The sequence below is a fragment of the Scomber scombrus genome, chromosome 13 (assembly GCF_963691925.1).
Source record: "Scomber scombrus chromosome 13, fScoSco1.1, whole genome shotgun sequence".
Taxonomy (NCBI): Eukaryota; Metazoa; Chordata; class Actinopteri; order Scombriformes; family Scombridae; genus Scomber; species Scomber scombrus.
The window spans coordinates 2,876,735-2,894,232 of record NC_084982.1 but is presented as its reverse complement, the minus strand read 5'-3'; the positions used below and the strand labels follow the sequence as shown (position 1 = coordinate 2,894,232).

General features: G+C 39.7%; 2 protein-coding genes across 2 annotated transcripts in view; both read right to left on the bottom strand.

Moving 5' to 3' along the window:
- xpo4 (exportin 4) overlaps window positions 1–9,246 on the bottom strand; it is a 61,146-nt gene extending 51,900 nt beyond the window's left edge. The window contains exons 1-4 of the mRNA XM_062431247.1: window positions 9,157–9,246; window positions 4,211–4,316; window positions 2,454–2,595; window positions 1,775–1,913 (exon numbers count right to left, since the gene is read on the bottom strand). Coding sequence (XP_062287231.1) covers window positions 1,775–1,913; window positions 2,454–2,595; window positions 4,211–4,316; window positions 9,157–9,246 — 477 coding nt within the window. The remainder of the gene's footprint in view (window positions 1–1,774; window positions 1,914–2,453; window positions 2,596–4,210; window positions 4,317–9,156) is intronic.
- Window positions 9,247–12,410: 3,164 nt separating this feature from the next.
- lats2 (large tumor suppressor kinase 2) overlaps window positions 12,411–17,498 on the bottom strand; it is a 29,837-nt gene continuing 24,749 nt past the window's right edge. Inside the window, exon 9 of the mRNA XM_062431246.1 lies at window positions 12,411–17,107. Within this exon, the coding sequence (XP_062287230.1) occupies window positions 16,550–17,107 (558 nt within the window). The 3' untranslated portion in view covers window positions 12,411–16,549. The remainder of the gene's footprint in view (window positions 17,108–17,498) is intronic.

The following is a 17,498-nucleotide window of genomic DNA, read 5'->3' as shown; positions in this document are numbered from 1 at the left end:
TACAATATCTGACGTATAGGAGGTGCTCTGATGGCCTGCTGGTAGAAACCACAGAGGACATATATCACATAACTGCAACATCCACAGTTTTAAATAAATAAAAGTATACTAGAAGCAAAAAGTGTACATAGTGTATTGTATACTAGTATGGAATTGGTAAATAACATATTTCTGTTGCTATGCAGTCATCATCAAGTTTTTTTAGAAAAATACCTACACCTACAAATAAAACTAAAACACCTACAACCTCTGTGGATATATGATCATTAGTATAAAGGCAAACCCATCATCATCTATACTATAATAGAACAGAGCTATTCTTGAAAGCATCACCAATAAATCTATCATTTCAGGATAAGTTGAAATGATCAGGGACCATAATTATGTTTGTTAGTCTTTGAGATGATTTCCCGGACAGTGATTAAGTCTAGTCCAAGACCGGACTTGTTTCTCAATGGATACTTTCACAGAATCTTGTCTTTAGTCTAGAACTAGTGTAAACCTCTGTCTGAGAAACTGGACCGTTATCTGTTAGATTGTTAAGACTGCATTGAGGGTCATTACACGTGTTTATTTACGAGCTGATTATTTTCTCTGACCACCAGTGTCAAAAAACAACTAAATAACTTGTATTAAGTCAAGAATTTTAAGGAAGAGAGAATTTCTTTCCAAAACCCATGCATACTATTCTTGATTTCAATTATTATCTGCTTGTGAATGGATTTTTTCCACTGTGTGTCAGGAAAACTATTTAGCTTGAGGGGCTTAAAGTTAGAGAATATCAGTCAAAATAAACACTAAACCAGGTGACTTCATTAATACATTCCTGCTGTCTTAATCAGCTGTATGAAACCAGCACTGTGAGGACTCAGTTAACCTCATCTGGTTTGAGGTTTGGTTTGGGCAACAACCTAATGAAGTAGTGCCACCTACTGGATTAAGAAGAGAATTCCAATTTGTTTCATAATACAGGGGCAATAAATCAATATATCAATATCCTAGTATGAGGCTAGATATCATCTTAAATTTTGGATATCATATTATCATGATATGTCATAAGTGTTGGCTTTCCCTGGTTTTAAAGGCTGCATTAAAGTAAAATGATGTAACTTTCTGAACTCACAAAAATGTCGCCTGGACCTACTTCATGTACATTCAGTCTCTCTACTGTATACACCAAACTGATTTAAAAGCATCAGTATAGAAAACAGGAGCTCTGTGTTATACTTGATGCTTATTTGATATTTTCAGACTGAGTTCTCTGTAATCTGAGCCAGACTCCATTCAAACAGATCACAAATAAGATAAAGACAATAAAAGCTGTAACACTGTTTTTCATCAAGTATTCATCTCATGGCTTAAATGTCTCTAGCATGCACTCTACAGGCTCTGCCATTTATTTGCAACTGTATTTTAACGTCTGAGAAGAAGCCTATAAACTTATCAATCAACTTCGAAGCAGTGCTATATAAATGAAGATTGATTAATTGATTCAAAAAAGTGATCAATAATAGTGTCACACTTCATTAACTGTATCACTCTCCACCTTTTTGAAGCTAAACGTACATGTGTGTTTGACACAACAGCAAACACTGATTATGGAAAACAGGTAAATGTCTATTTTAACACAAGATAATGGGCATATCATCTAGAAACCATGTGTTCATGTGTTTGATGATACAATGATGATATAATATGTATTTATTGTAACTAACAATTAAAGGAAATGAAGACTAAAAAAGCTACAACTACAATTCAGATATGACTTTCTCACCACTGTGGGGTTCCCGCTGGTGAGGAGCTGTCCGACCTCCAGAAAGATGCTTTTGCAGTTGATGGATTTATCTAGAGAGCCCCGCTTCACGATGACCGCCACAGCCAACAGGATCTGCTCGCGGACATACTTCTGCAGGCTGGAGGAAACACGGGGTTCGTCATTTAAAAAATTCAATGCTTACAACCGAGTGCGAAAGATACGAGCTTCGGATTCCCGCTCAAGGACTCTGAATGCTGGCCGACACAGAGACTGAGAGCAGTAAGAAAAACAAAGTGAAATAGGAGTGTTGTGTCTGAGGGTTGCGATCGCAGCTGCAGGTTGTTTTCCTTGGCTTCTATCGCATGGCGGAGGTCACTTTATTGCGTTTTGTGTGTTTTGTTCACGCTGTAATCAAAAAGAAGTAAACAGAAATCCTTCCAGCTCGCCTGTTGAACGCAGTTTTTGTAACCTGTCGTTGCAGTGGGTCAGAGACTTTGGCTTTGGTTTCTGTTACTTATAAAACTCACAACAGATCAGTCTGTCCTCTTCTTCTCTGCTGTTTATACCAGTAGACACATGAAGAAACAGCATAATATGTAACATAGGATAAGGATCTACTGATGCTCATACGGGTCATACATAATTAATACCTGTGTAAAGACTCACACAAGCTTTATTATCATTCATTCTTTCTTACTTTGGTCTCTGTAAGACGTAAGTGAGGAGGAATGCCCGAAGTGACTCGATGCTGGTCTTCTCCAACAAGATCCACTCCCGCACCACGGCCTCCATGATGGCTGTGGCTGCCTGGAACAGTACATAGTCCACCTTACTGGTCTCTGGAAAGGGAGAGGAGAAACATTAATGGAATAGTACAAAACTGTTCGAAAGTTACCACAATGCAAAAGTGACATTTACGAATAAATGTTTTATTATTAAAATTATAAAGGGACAAATCTGGCAAGTATTTTCCTCTTTTTAAATGACGTCAAATAATTAATGTCACTCTTAAAATCTACAGTAGATAACAATGTAAACACAATGACCTCATAACATTAACTGTTATCTCATCATTAACTTATGAGGTGTATTACACAGGTACATCACATCATTGGGATTATCCAACCACAATAGATTTGTGTCAATAAAAGCACATCAGCTGATATCACTTAATGGGAATTATGACATCTTCCTTCAGATACTACACTAAAAAAAAAAGGATGTATAAATAAAGTTTATAACCATGTAAGAATCTATTTATGTGATTGACAGTGTTTTTAAGGTATTCACATGATAGTTTTTAATAATCTGAATATGGCGACGTATTTATTTGTATAGCTTTTTGTTACAAATATTGTGTGACTGCAAGCCTGCTCCAACTCTCATGTCTTTTAAATCACTGCTGAGGACTTACAATTTAAGTTTTAATATATCACACTGCACTGTAACCTTTTATTCTCCTGTTTTTATCTGTCTTACTGTACTTTAGCTTAACTTTATTTCCAATTTAACACTTTTAATCGTATTTCAATATATTTTTATGTTTCCATGTGTTGCTTTTGTATCCTGTCTTGATGCATTTTATGTTTTATGTAAAAAAATAAATTTGCCTCGCCTTTTGTCCGTCAGTCTGTGTTTTACATGAAAATACACACAGCATTAAATGAAAGCCTCAAAACATGCTTCAGCTTGGAGTTGAGTGATGCACAAGCAGTGTTTTTTTTGGCCAGTTCAGACGACTGCACTGGTTAAAATAGAAGTGTATCTGTTCTGTGAGTTGGATGTCAGGGCAGACTGGAAAATGTGGCAAATTGTCCTTTGTGAACATGGGGTTGCTTTGGTTGCAGGTGAATTATTGGAGGCCATTTGAACCTTTTGTTGTCTAACATGCAGAGTCAGGTTGAGATGTTGATGTAGTCTACAGCAGGAAATCTTAGAGAGATGAACATATGACATTCTGGACTGGACTCAAACCCAGGATATCATGGCGTTTATTTCCAACAACTAGGATGCCCAGGAGAGACTGACATAGCAGATCTAGTATCTGCTATGATTGTATCTGCATAGACTGACATAGCAGTTAAGAGGACTGTTATGTCAATTCACCTCAACTTAGTACTAAAAGCCTAATATATGAATATTGATATCTAATATTAGATTGTACACTGTTCATCTCCACTCATACAGTAGAGACAACAACAACCACAACCTAGATCACATGAAAAATATATTGTGTCTGTACTCTTTACAGGAGAATGATTATGATAACATCAGTGTCTGAAGCCCAGATTGAATAGAAACACTAGCAGGGGAATGGAAGAAAAATGACACAAACATTTTCTCTCACAGAAAAACTATAAATGTGTCCTTGAGCAAAACTCATCTCTGCAGCTGCCAATTGGCCAAATCAAGGGTACAAAATGTTGAAAAAAGGCTAAATATGCCAATTGTTACCCAAGATGTGCTTGCAGATGGCAAAAGGGGATTTGGACTTCCTGAAGGAGAGGAATACGTGTTCAGCATGCTGCCTCTGTTCTGTGCTGACCATGGACGGCGGTGCCTGGAAAAACAAACACACAAATATTACCATGATACACAAGGATTTACAGGATTTGTACTCACTCAGTTCCAAAGTGTGCCAAAACTTCCAGAATCAAATTCAAGTTTTTATTTGTGATTTTAGAGATTTGTGGGAATAGGCTACTTCAGTTCAGCTACTTCAGCTTGTTACCTCAGTGCTTTGAAATGTACAAGCATATAATAACAATGATGTATTTATACGGCATAGGTTTATATTTTGTGTTGATTTTTTTTTACATATGAAATGGAAGAAAGTAATGCAAATTCATTTTTACACCTTATCTTTCCAAGTCAAGAAATCCAAACGAGACTGCTGCTGTATTGACACCAAAACATCCTGAGCCCTGATTGGTAAATTGAAAGCCAATCATGCAGCTGAATCACACCGGGAAGGGATGATGAGTAACACTACGAGTGGTTTGCTAAAATTAGAGTGTGTACAGTATGTACAGTGAGCGTGCAGTGAACATTCAGTCGGAGGATAGAGTTCGTTAAAACTGATAGGATCATCACTATCACACACTGAGATGTTGTTTGTGCTTCACAGATGAAATACAAACAAGACGGTTAATAAGAGGAACGCCTGGATAATGAGAGGCATTACGTATCCAAATATCCTACGAATAAAAGTGGCGAAAAGCCCGACACGCACTCGCTGACTTTTATTGAGGAGTGTCGCCATGATACGGCTCAGCAGGAAAGTCACATTCCAGGCCTAATTGCAGTAAAAGCAGCTCTGCGGCTGAGAGCAGCGGAGGAAAGAAAGACCCTTTTATCTGAGAGGGCACCCCCCCAAGACACACACACACACACACACACACACACACACACACACACACACAAACACAAACACTACCATGATGGAGATGGCAGGCACACAACACACCAAGACCGGGTCATACTAGAAATATCAGCCTGCAGGATTCAGATGTGAACAACAAATAACATTCAATGACAATGCAATTATTTTCATATTAACAGTGGGGGGGGGGAAACAGTTTATGTAATGTGAAATGAGACATTTTAAGTGCAGAACCCACAAATAATGGTCTTCTATCTCTGTCCCTATGGAGAATGTATTGTCTTTCAGGTCATTGTTCTGGTTTTACAGCCCGCAATATTACTGCTCAGGTTCAGTCTCATCACTCATATCTGACCCAGTGACAATATTCAGGTAAATTCACTGTACACACACGCGTCCAGCACCACTAACAGCAGACAGATGAAGTTAAGAGACTAGCTGGAGACCATCGTGAAGCATCTAGCAGCCTGCAAGAACCTTCAAAGGAGAGTGAACATTGGAATTAAAGGGGACATATTCTGCTTTTTGTGATTTTTTATTATATTTATTATTTATATATAATTATTAGGGCCGGGACTTTAACGCGTTAATTAAGATTAATTAATTACACAATAATTAACGCGTTAAAAAAATTGACGCATTTTAATCACACTTATTTTTGCACCGCGGAACGTTTCTCACTGGATGAGTTTCAGGCGGACCGATTATACTGGAGCACCAACTAGCGTAGTTCAGACAACAACAAACCACAGTGAACAAGAACAAAGTAGCTGATGAGACCGCTTTGGTTGGCCCCGTGGATGGGAAATTGTGTTACAAAAAACGAACGGATGGAAGTGTCGATGAGAGCATGGTTGTGTGCAAGCTATGCAACAAGGAATTTGCATATCACCGCAGCACATCGAGCCTCAAGTATCACCTCAATGCAAAACATATAGCAGCTAGCGTGGACGCTAGTGTGGTAGCTAGCTAATTTCTGAAATGTACTATATTTCTAAATATGCTATTGCTACACTTAATGGCAAAAATTGCACTCGTCTGTTGGACTTGAACAAAAATAAACAATATTTTTGTTGCTTAAGCTTATGTATTCAGTCATTATTCAATGGTATACTAAAAATCCATGTGAAAAAAATTACTTCTCACTGTTCTCAGGTCAAATATTTATATGCGATTAAAATACGATTAATTTCGATTAATTAATTACAAAGCCTCTAATTAATTAGATTAATTTTTTTTAATCGAGTCCCGGCCCTAATAATTATATATATATATATATTGTTGATTAACATGGTCAAAGTTCCAAACTTGAGATGAATGTATCTAGAAATGCTTCCTGAAAGTCAAAAGTCAGGGCTTCAGCCTGCTCTAAATGCGCTGTTTGCAACCTTTTTTTCTACTTTGCCGACGAGCTGATGTCAGCTGATCGTGTAAACAGCTGTCACTACAGATTCTCTAGTCTTTGTTGTTCAGGTTGTTTTTCCATGTGTTGTTTGTGTTGTCCACTCTCATATTTCAGATTTCAGCTTAAACACATACAGTATGTATTTGAGAAGTCAACATTTTGAATAAAGAATAGCAGACAAGATTTTATTGATATCAATGCCATTATCGATCCAATGCTTTATCGATTCCCTTATCAATCCTGAATTATTCTTTCTGTGGAAAAAAGTTGGCCTACACTGGTTTTCATTAGTAGATAGATGATCTGCAGCCAAAACTTAACTGATTTAATTAATTTGAAATAATCGTACAGTCTCCTGTCTGTATGTATTAACAATAGCTGAGTGACCGCATAGAAAGTACACAGTATACTTAACATTCGTCTCACAAAAGTAATTATTTAGTCATTAAATCAAAACATGCTTGCAACCACTGCTGTTTTTGAAGATAAACTACAAGATAGCTGAAGACAGTCTGAAGGCTGCACTGACCTTCCTGTCCTCATTTTCCGTTCTGTTAACACCACACACCAGGGCATCGATATGACGAATCGATAAGCTCGGAGGCATACGATTCCTATGGCTTGGACAATTTGGAACCGGTTCTAAACAGGAACAGGTTCTCGATTCCCATCCCATCATAAAAAGTAGCAAAATACCACTACTATAGTTTGTTTCACGGTTTATTTGATGTAGCCTCTGCAGCTACCGGATATCTGCTAAGGAGCAGCTTCTGGAAGCTGACCAATCAGAACAGAGTGGGCTCATCAGGAGGTCCTTAAAGAGACAGGGGCTAAAACAGGCCTGTTTCAAACAGAGACTGACCTGAAGGTCTGCATAAAGAGCAAATATTCAGCCAGAAGCACAGCTCCAAATGAATCTTTACACTGCTCTGTGTCTGCTGGATGAGTTCATATGCAACTGTTTGCTAATATGTTCATCATAACAACTTAACAGCTTGCTACACTATCACCAACCGGGAAGAAAATGCATTAATCCTGGTTTTAGTAAAGGCTTAAATTACGATTATTAATTTAGTCATTAGCTGCCAACAGGAACATCTGCATTATATGTTCTGATTACATTTTTTTTTTCCACATTTCACATTAAAACATGGGGCCAAAAACACCTACAAATAAGAACTGTATAGGAGTATACGCATACAACAAGTAATGATAAGAGTAATTACAGAAAGTAGCCACAATGATGAGATATCTTTGAGTGTGTGATGAATCAAGATGAATTCATCACTTCTACAGGCTACGATGCAAATGTATTATTATGGTGTACATACATCAACCCATTTGGAGATGATCATGAATCTATGAATTGTGAGTGTTTGTCTTTTCAGTATTACATCAGCACATAAAATGCCACCACTCCTCCACATCTTAAATGATTTGATTTTTACACAAATGCATTTTGAAAGTCTTCAAATTATTAAGACTTTCAGACAATCTGATGTCGCATTAAAATCGAAGAGCGCTTGTGTTGATTGGCTGTGAGCAAATCCATACAAATAGTCTTATTTTCTAGCTCTGGGTGCAAAAAGGATTGATTGCAGGTATCATTTGATGGGAGACGTTTCGACACTACTAGGTATCAATTTATTTCGGTCGATACCTTAAAAAGATATTCAGTACTGATACCCAGCCCTAATAATCATCACATTATAACAGTTACATCAATGAGGGTGGATTAAATATTAGAAACACATCTCAGTGTAATGCAATACTATTCAACATAACTTACACTACATAGTATAACTACCTTTTAAAGTTATGTATATTTAATTAACTTGTCTTGTAGTGATAATCTGGACACCTGCAACAACATCCATTCAGAAGCCTTCTAACCAACCTGTGTCCAGTCTGTACAGTACAGCACTTGTTGTGCCAGCAAAGAAGATAACTGTGTCCACTCTGTTTAGCTTCGCTGTAAAACCATAATAATGGAAAGCAACATGGCAGGGAGTATCATCAGGCTGTAAGCTAACACATGAGTCCAATACAGAGTCATGACATGCACATGGTGGAGGAGCCACAGGGACACACAGGAGATAGAAGCGAGTGTTTTGGGTGTTATAAGATAAGATAGAGCTTCAGTCAGAGTGAATAAACAGCGTATAAAGCAACAGGGCGGTGATAGTGGTACTGTTTACACACGCTAATTCGAGTTAAAGTGACGTCGGCGGCTGAACGTGCACAGACACGAGCCGCAGCCGTTAGAGCAGCCTCGTTAGAAAGAGTGTGAAGCGCGAGACGTGTATCAGGCCGCTAGTTCATGAGAGGAGGCACGTAAACAAAGCGAGGCTGACGTGTTAGGGTGAGAGGAGGCTGACATGTTAGGCTGAGAGGAGGCTGACATGTTAGGGGTGATAGGAGGCTTTCTACGGGATGGAGAGACACAGGGCGCTGCGCCACGCATCGCTCACAGACAGCGTCTGTGGTAAAAACCCAACACATCAAACTACTAAACCAGCGAGAGTCCCCAGACTGCCAAACTCCAGCCGAGACACAGGTACGGTACGTTTACCGACACCGCTGTGGCTAGAAAAAAAACGTAGAATTTCTCACCATTAAAACTTTGGCAGCGCTTTCCAGCTGTGCGATCACTTCTGGTGCACCGACCGCCGCCATCATCGTCCCTCTCCAATGACGCGCCATGCGCTCTGCATTATGGGACAGCGCTGCGACCCGCGAGGTTTACATCTGAGTGGTGTCTATCATTCCACATGCTTCATTAGCTCATATTATACTACCTATTATATATATGTATTATATATGTATTATAATCAACACAAGTATTATTGTAATATTATGTATTAGTAATAGAAAATAATTGTTATACATGGATTTATTATAATAGTATTATATACATAATGTAATCAATACAATTATTATACATGGTTGTATTGCAATATCATGTATTATAATATATATAATATATAATTATTATTCATATACTATAATTGTTATACATATAATGTATAATATGAATGTATTATAATAATAATGATGCATCCATAGTGGAGGCAGGCATCAGACCTAAATATTACATAATATTCACTGTTCTGTCAGACTTGTGTTTCAAGTCCTGCTCACTTCAGCAAACTCCTAAAATATGAAAAATAACACAAAAACAGCACCAGGACATTTCTAGTTAAGAGCCACAGAATAACTGAGAGTTACAGTACATTTCTGTTTGTGTGTATCTGGCCATAGAGAAAACTTTTTTTCCAATTATTTCTATATGTGGGACAAGTAAAACAGGGAAATGTAAGTGGAGATGGGAAATTACAAATCAAATGTCACAAAAAGGATTTACGAAATCAGTGTAAATCACTGATTCCCCACTAGGGGTACTTGTACTCCAGGAAAACATTCTGCTGGGTGTGTGGAAGGATTGAGCAGTAGCTTGAGTCATTTCATCAAATACAAACTTTGATCTGATTTACCAATAAGTCCACTTGTTGAGTCAGGTATAACACCTGAACACCACAAGTGTGAAAAATAGTGAGGAAACAAAAGCAGAGAAGAAAAGTAATAAAAGTAATAGATCACTGGTTAACATAGCAAAATGGTTGAAATACTGTAAATGAACTATATGAAGTAGTGAAAAAATGATAAATAAATGTAATGGATAAATGATTGAAATAGATAACTAACAGTATTTGGATAAACAGTTTCTTAGCTAATTGGTAAATGATTGAAATAATAATGGATAAACAGTTGTTATAGTTAACTTTAAAGTAATGGTTGGACGGTTGAATTAGTAAAAAATAATTAGTTTCTGCTAATCAAAGTAGTAGTAAGCAAACTCCACTAAACTGACCTAAACATAGACATTTTAATTGTAAGTTTTGAAGTAATTTACTTGAGTATTTACAACTTGACCTTTTCCTGTCTTTTAAATTTATTGTAGTCTCCTTTGACGATTTATGAATTTTTCAAAATCTTAATTCCCCATATTTAACAATACATTTGAGATTTAGCCCACCAGTGTTGGAGTAAGATAATTTTAGGTTTGCTCAGTATTATTAAAAAAACAAAAACATAAGTTATTTTTTATACATCTGAAACTTTAAATTCTTGACCCATTATCATTTCTGTTGATTTACTATGTACTTTTTTATTTAAAAGATGCAATAGTTTACATTACTTACTTTCTATGTATTTCTTTGTTGTAATAATGCTTCTTGGCAATAAATCTTATACCGATGGAAAGCCCGTTTATTTCACTTTTAAATGGTGCCACATTTGTAAGGAACATGCATTTGTGGGATGAGCAGCAGAGCTGAGTATTTGTGTTGCACCCATGAAAAATTTGGCAAATCTTCTCTGCCAATGCCAAACAGCTTATTTTGCTGTTGCTATTGACTCTTGTTTTGAGGTTCTGGTACCCCCAGGTGCTGCCAATCAGGTACCAATCAGGCACCCGTGAGCAGGTCAGTTGGTGTCCGCTCCAAGAATCAGCATGCCATGGTTGACTGATCTGGATAGGGCCTGTGCGATAGGGCAACTTCAAGCTTGTGTTCCACAAAACCAAGTTGGAGCATTATTTGGAGTGAGCCATAGAACCATCTCCAAACTGAAGGCCAAGTTCCATATGATGGTGCCACAGAGCTCAGTATGAAGGGTGTGCCCATGAAAAATTTGCCAAATCTTCTCTGCCAATGCCGATCAGCTTATTCTGCTATTGACTCTTGTTTGGTGTTGTTTGGTGGATTGGATGACTGAAGTCTGAAGAAACAAGACATATTGGCAATTTATTCATTTAAGCCTCAGTAGTGTGTGAAAGAACCATACACAGCCACAACAGCCTGGCACCTCCTCATCATGCTGGTCACCAGCCTGCTCACAACCTGCAGTGGGATGGCATCCCATTATTCAACCAGCATTTGTCTCAAGTCAGCCAACGTGGTTGTGTCGGTCACTCTGGCACCAACAGCATGCCCAAGCTGATCCCACAAGTGCTCGACGGGGTTGAGGTCAGGCCATTACATCCTCCCCACTCCTTAATTCTGGAGGTAGTCTCTGATAAACCCCGCTCTGTGGGGGCGGGCGTTGTCATCTTGGAGGATAGTCTTGGAGTTCGGTCCCAGACTGTGGAGATATGGAATTGCCACTGGTTGTAGAATCTCATCTCGATATCTCTGCGTTGAGATCGCCTCCAATGATGACAAGCCTTGTTTTTCCAGTGATGGAGATGCCGCCCCACACCATCACACTGCCTCCACCAAAAAGATGTTACTCAGTGCAGCAATCAGCATAGCGTTCTCCGTGTCTTCTCCACACATCGACCCTATGATCCAACTGCTGTAGGCAGAATCTGGACTAATCGCTGAACATAACGTTCCTCCACATGTTCATGACTGACGTTAAAGGGCAGTCGTGGCCGGCCTCCTGGCAGCCCCTGAGCCCGGAGATTGGCTGCGTGCAGTCTGGTCCTGCAAACCTTGACTGCAAATCTGTAGAAGACTGCCTACGGTTCCTAAGTGCTGACAGGTTGAGGAAACTGTCTTCTTGGGACCTCCACTTCTCGGCCCATCTCTGACATCCCCCGTTTTATGGAACTCGGCCTTCAGTTTGGAGGCGGTACCTCACTTCAAATAATGCCGTTTACTTTTTGTGCTATGCTTACTTAGTGTGATCTATACTGATAACACTTTGAATTTTAGATAAGTAGCATATATCCAGTCTTTGTCCATACTAATGTAATTATTATCTGCATTACTATTAATGTACATGGTGTACAGCAGATGTTTACCCAAATATCTGATTTGATTAGGTAGAAAAATTCAAATGTAATATGTGATCTTTTGTCAAGCTTTGACAGGCCTAATAATATGTTATAAATGATAATAAAGCAATTGCGTCCTCTTCAGTTCATGCATCAAATGTTATTGAAATAAAGCAAGCGAGTCAAAGTTGGTTAATTTAATTTATACATACATTTTACACACAAAGACCGTGACAGCATTTATACAAATTCTCAGTTCATACATAAATGTAAAAAAAGAGATAGCTGTCCACATTACATCATCTATAATACTGCGTAGACATGGATGTTTGAACTTTAGCACAGGGGAGAAGATGAAAAAAAAGATACAAAAAAATATGTATATCTGTATAAATATAAATTCAAGAGTAACAGAATTGTATCATACATTAAGGAGACGAGAAGAAGCTCCTTGGAGTAAAAACACAAAAATGAAAAGAATACACGAGCGAAGTCTCGTGAAGAAAAATCAGATGGGAGGACATCAAGTCAAAGATTGTCAGTCATCACTCGAATTAAAAAACAAACAAACACATCCAGCAAACACCTCACACACTTTGTGGCACTCACACACTTTGTGGCACTCACACACTCTGCAGAGAACTGCGACTCTCATTATAAAGCTTTTTTTTTTTCTTTTTCTTTTTAAAGGAGCAGTCAGTCCTGGTCGATGTGAATTGGCAATGCAATGGAGAAGAGGTGTTAGAAAAGTGGAAGGACGTCTTTTTTTTTTTTTTTTAAAGATGTCTGGACCGGCTGACAGAAAACTGGATGGGGATGAGTGACAGAGCGACACCAGCCTGACTTAGCAAACTCAGATATGATGCCCTCGAGCAAGGCACTTCATCTTTGATGGATGTCAGTAGAGGACTGGTTTAACTGGGCAGAGCAGGCGTCACTGGCTGTGTTTACATACACAACACTGGTTTTTAGTCCAGTTTGTTGGCAAATAGCAAAATGTTTTCTTCCACGTTTTCTTTCATTCATAATTAATCTAATTATTTAATTCCCAGAGAAGTTTACTGTTTTTTTTCTTCCATTTTATACAATAAAGTTTATTGTTAAACTGTAAAATGTCACCTTCATTACATTTGAGGGATCATTATAAAAAAATGTCTATCTATATATTCTGTACATATAATATTATCAGCCAGGAATTTTTTTACCCCCTAATATCGGCCCCAAAAATCCAGTATCGGTCGGGCCCGGGAAAAAAAGGTTGTACTTTCATGTCTATGATAGGAAATTTAAAATTGAAATGAACCGCTTCAACCGAATAATACCAAATTCAAGCATGAGCTGTCACATTGTAAAGTGGAGGAAACCGTGTCGCGACGGGAAATACCGACAAAATAGTGCCTCCAGATGACCTCGAGGGAAAAATCCCCCTCAATCTCTGACTCATTAGCTTCTACTGAAATTCCTGACAGCAATAATTGTGAAGCTTGTCGGTGCATGTGAACACAGCCGGCGTGCTCTGTCAGCTTCCCCACATCGAGAGTAATACAATAGAACAGAGGTCTGTGAAAAAGAGAGAGGAGATATAAGAAGATTGTGCTGCTCACCTTAGAACACAAGGCACATTTACAGTAAAAAAAAAACAACAAACTTTCAATAAATTGTCAAGCAAAAAAAAAAAAAAAACTTCTGTAACAAATCTGATCCACACATTATCATCCAACCAGTTATGCATCAAAAGAAGAAGGACTTCTGTAGCATTTCTAGTCTGATTCAGAATACTGTTGGAAGAGTTTGGTTTATAAAGTGACCAAACCGCTTAGTTCGACACAGTTTGCTGATTGTCAATAAGCGAGAAGATACTGAATGATGGTGTGAGAGCTCCGACACAGAGCATGGCACGGGGGGGGGGGGGGGGGGGTCTGTTGTAAAAGAACAGAGTTAAAACAACACTCAAACTTGTGGTCGTTTCGGATAAATAAAAAGAAAAAAAAAAATGTACCAAACACAAACTCTTTGTTTTTTTTATGTAAAATAGAGAAAGCTATTCGTTCTTTTTTTTTTTCTCCTCAAACTACATTTCCTGAAACCAACCTGCCTCGCTCCACTCCTGCGTCTAACCCCCCCTGTCTAACTCCCTTCTACCTCTCCTCTTTTCTACCTTTACAGCCCTCCTCCTCCTCCTCCATCCTGCGTTCAGGACCAGCCTGACCGCAAGTAGAGAAGAAGAGTCTGCCGTCGATGTTCTGCAAAAAACACTGATCATCATCATCATAGTCGTCTTCGTCATCTCTGTCACCGCGTGACGACATCACCCCCCCCCCTCCAAACATTCGACAAAAAAAAAAAGGCACACAGCTCATTACTTTCAAACAATAAAAAAAACCCAAACACACTGGGCAATTAAGCTTCTTTAAGCCAAGATTGAAACATATGTAATAACAATCATAATAATAATGTAAATAATATTAACCACAATAATAAGCAGCATGTTGTAACTGAAAAGAGAAAAATATATATATATATATATATAAACCAATATATTTGTACATGGCATGTTTCAGTACTACACGTTCAAAAAAAAAAAAAAAAGGATATTAAGTGTTTAGAAAACTATATATAATGTATTTTTAAAATCGTATTGCACTTAGTCATACTATCACATGTTTGGCTGTTGTGAGAACGTGTTGCTTTGTGGGTTTTTTTATGACGAGCCTCCGGAAAAAAGAGAGAGAGAGAGAAACAGAGCGAGAGAGAAAGAGAGAGAGAGAGAGAGAAGGAGAGAGGAGGCTGGTTTAGTTACAATGCAACTGTGGGGCTGATCTTTGCAGGATAGCTGTGAAACTGTGCATCTTAGTGAACGTATGTGTGTGTGTGTGTGTGTTAGAGCGTCAATTCTCAGTCAGGAACCAACTCAGCCCTAATTTGAGCTATCAGAGGGGGTTAAGGCTGGTCTTGAGGTGGGCTCAGGGGTTTTATCAGGTGGGTTTTTTTTATTCATAGAACAAACACAAGAACGTTTTTTTTCCACACGATGCAACTCAGAAGACAGCTGCTGCACTTCAGGCTCAGGGTGATGTTCCTGGTTTTAATACATGCTGCAGTGTTTCAGTCTTGAATTGGGCCTGAAACAGTCGGGTTTGATTTTTAGAGTCACTACATACCCCATGTGTGTCTTTGAAATGATGGATCAGTGTGTAGAATCAGTATTTTATGAACATATTTGTAGCAGCAGCCTCTCAGTGAAGATTTAAAACATTATGGCACAAAATCTAAAAAAGGAGGCTGCTGTGAGTGTAGAAGATAAACCAATAGAAAATATTTTGTTGTGTCCATTCCGATTTTTTGAACTTTAATCTGCTGAAAATGCAGAAGATTGAAAGTAAATATATAGAAATGAACATATTTTATAAAAAGGAATGCTTTCAGGGACACTTAACAGCTGTTTTTAAACCTTTGAGCCCAAGAACATCACTGAAATCTACCTGCAGATACCCACACCTTTTTATAACCCCATGAGCCGTTACTGAGTAAATGTGTGTGAATGTGTGCATGCATGTGTGTGTGTGTGTGTGTTTCTTTTTTTTGTAGCTTATTTTGCAGCAGCTGTGAAAGAGGCGTGTTGCTGATTCAGTCTCTCCCTCCTGCGCTCAAAGATACGCTCCCATATCGCAGCGTAAAGCAGCGCTGACAGGAAAGTAGCTCCTGCGTCAGTCCCTTGTAAGACCGAGGGTGGAAGGAATGGGATACGAAGAAGAAACCGCTTTGAGGAACCAGAGGCAGTCCTCGAGTTTCAATAAACAATCTTTGTTCGAACTTCCTCTGCGATTCCAAAACGTCCTCACGTTCCCGAAAGATTTTAACAATCTCCTTTCAGCCTGTGCAGTTTGTGTTTTTTTTTTTGAGTCTCGCTCCTCTCAACCTCCTAACCGTGTCCGTTTCACCCTCGATGCAGCCGCTCATGCACACAAGTGTTGTTTCTTGGTCCCAGCTGAGGGGAGACTAGTGTTTGAAGTCATTGTGGACGCACAGTAGATTCCACAAGGGGGCGACGTTTATCTGTCCTGCTCCACCAAACTTAACTATCACGCTCTGTGATATCACGCACACGCCAGATGCCGCGTAAACACACACACACACACACGCACCTGTGTGTCACGCACACCTCTACACACACACAGAAGAAGAAGAGTCGTGAGCTGACAAGGATCGGTTTGACGGTCTGCATCTCTAGACGTAGACCGGCTCGCATCCTTCCCCTTGCTCTCCCTCCTCTTCGTCATCTTCTTCCTCCTCCTCCTCCTCTTCCTGTTCGTCCTCCTCGTCCGGGCCCGTGCAGCTGGCTCCGGAGACGCTCGGAGACCCCTCGCTAACCTCCATAGGTTTCGGGTAGCGGAAGGGACACCCGTGGTCGTCGAAGAACCGGCGGAAGGTGAACTCGTAGAAGGCGTGCTCCGGGTGCTTCCCGTGGGGGGAGCAGAGCGCGTCCAGGGCCCGGGTGCTGTCCCCGCTGTCGCTCCACGCCCCGGGGCCGCCCTCATCCTCCACGGGGTCGAAGTTGGACGTGTCCATCGGGTGGGCGATTTTGGGTCGGTAGGGGGCCGGTTGCTGCCGCAGGTTGCTGGAGAAGTCCATCTGGGTGAAGAAGGGGTGGGCTTTGATCTCGCCGGCGCCGTTGGCTCCCAGCCGGTCCTCCGCAGAACAGCAGAGGCGGGCGATGATGTCCACGGCCTCGGGGCTCAGTTTGACCTGCACGGGCACCTGCAGCGTGCTCTCCCAGTTAATGACCTGAGGAAGAGGAGGAGACACAGAGGAGGAGGGTTAAAGCTTAACTGTCTGTGTGAGTAGACACCACTGAGGGAAGGAGGGGAAAAGTGCACTTCTTTGTGATTTGGGTGAAAAGTCACATAGAGATCATTTATTGGACAACGTTTTGGTAGCTTGTCATCAAGCCAGCTTCCTGTAACTCTAGCTCAGTACAGTATAACGTCTACACGGGCTGAAGCTATTACAGTGATTCACTGAAAAGCCAGTCCAGTCATTTTGGATGATTGATTAATCATTAAGGTCGTTTATCAAAGAAAATGCCAGAAACTCTGAGTTTTATATAATTATAGATTGAGTATCTGAGCTTTAGACTGATAGCCAAGAAATGGTGATGGGCTATTTGGGTTAGTGG